This window comes from Aptenodytes forsteri, unplaced genomic scaffold, assembly GCF_000699145.1.
Source record: "Aptenodytes forsteri isolate BGI_AS27 unplaced genomic scaffold, ASM69914v1 Scaffold474, whole genome shotgun sequence".
Taxonomy (NCBI): Eukaryota; Metazoa; Chordata; class Aves; order Sphenisciformes; family Spheniscidae; genus Aptenodytes; species Aptenodytes forsteri.
The window spans coordinates 90,966-92,514 of record NW_008793938.1 but is presented as its reverse complement, the minus strand read 5'-3'; the positions used below and the strand labels follow the sequence as shown (position 1 = coordinate 92,514).

At 66.0% G+C, this 1,549-nt stretch overlaps 1 protein-coding gene across 1 annotated transcript in view; it reads right to left on the bottom strand.

Moving 5' to 3' along the window:
• The window catches only part of LOC103907819, a 7,884-nt gene that overhangs the window by 4,597 nt on the left and 1,738 nt on the right, over positions 1-1,549 (bottom strand). The window contains exons 3-5 of the mRNA XM_009290094.1: positions 1,206-1,487; positions 499-777; positions 307-420 (exon numbers count right to left, since the gene is read on the bottom strand). Coding sequence (XP_009288369.1) covers positions 307-420; positions 499-777; positions 1,206-1,487 — 675 coding nt within the window. The remainder of the gene's footprint in view (positions 1-306; positions 421-498; positions 778-1,205; positions 1,488-1,549) is intronic.

The following is a 1,549-nucleotide window of genomic DNA, read 5'->3' as shown; positions in this document are numbered from 1 at the left end:
TCCGTGGGGAGCCCCGGCCCCCTGGGCCCCGGGTCTGCGGGGGGGGGGGGGGCTCTGCCCTGGGGCTGGGAGCTCAGAGTTTGGTGACTGCATGGTCACACGTGGCCACGGAGGGACCAGGATGGGGACCAGGACCGGGACTGGGACCAGATCCAGGACCAGGACCAGGACATGAACCAGGACCAGGACCAGGACCAGGACCAGGACCTGGCAGATGTAAGAAGACAAATTAGGGACACCCCTAATTCAGGTGGGTGCCGTGTCCCCCACATGCCACACACGTGTGTCCCCATGCATGTCCCTCACCCGGAGCCTGGCGACAGTAGATGAAGGTGCCAGCAGCGAAGACCACCAGCCCCAGGGTCATTATCACCGCCGCCATCACCACTTTCACCATCAAGCCCAGGGACAAGCCAGGACCTGTGGGGACAGAGCAGCCGCGCTGAGCCACTGGGGACCCAGGCATGCGGGTGCCACGTCCCCGTCACCTGTGCTCACCCCAGTCCTCCTGGAGGGACCGGTCCAGGCTGGCGTGCTGCACGAAGCACGTGAAGGTGTCCCCAGCCTTGGCAGTGACCATCAGGGTCACCTGCGTCTGGTAGGTCCAGTCGCCGTTGGGCAGGAGCTTGGTGGTGTCGCCGGTGGCCACCATGTCCCCGTTGTGCAGCCAGAGGACGGTCACCTCGGGGGGGTAGAAGCCCCAGACGTGGCAGGTGAGGAGGACGGCGTTCGGGGTGTTGGGGAGGGGGACGGGGACGATGCGGACTTGGGGTGGTGCTGGGGTGGGGAGGGGACCATCAGCAGCGGTGACGGTCCCCTCCCCACCCCACGTGGTGTCCTGCGCAGTGGCTGATGTGACAGCCCATGCAATGTCCCCGTGCAATGTCCCCGTGCGTGTGCCTGCGCACGTCCCGTACAACGCCCCGTGCAACGTCCCCACTCAATGTCCCGTACAATGCCCTGTGCAATGTCCCCATGCAACATCCCCGTGCATTCCCCGTGTGATGTCCCCATGCAACGTCCCTGTGCAACATCCCATTCAATGTCCCATGCAACGCCCCGCGCAACGTCCCTGTGCAACGTCCCCGTGCAGTGTCCCCATGTATTCCCCATCCAACACCTCATGCAATGCCCTGTGCAACACCCCATGCAACACCCCATGCAACGCCCCGTGCAATGCCCGTGCAACGCGCTGCAGGGCTTACTCCGCCGCAGCGCCGTGGAGGCCCAGAAGTGGGTGGCCAGGTCGCGGCAAGCCTGGCGCCGGTCTTCAGCACGCTGCACCCAGGCAGTGTCGTTGTTGAGGAAGGTGGCCACCAGGCCGGCGACACCGTGGAGCAGCCCCCAGTCGCAGGGGATGAAGTGCCGGGCGTCGGGGTTGTAGCAGACCAGCGGGTTCTTGTTGAAGATGAGGGTGAAGCCGAAGGCCAGCGCGGAGCCATTGGCCGCCAGCGGGCAGGAGCTGGCCACATGCACCAGGAAGGCGGCTACGAGGGGGACATGGGGGTGGCCACGGTCCCCAGGGGTTGGACCCCCCCCCCCATCCGCT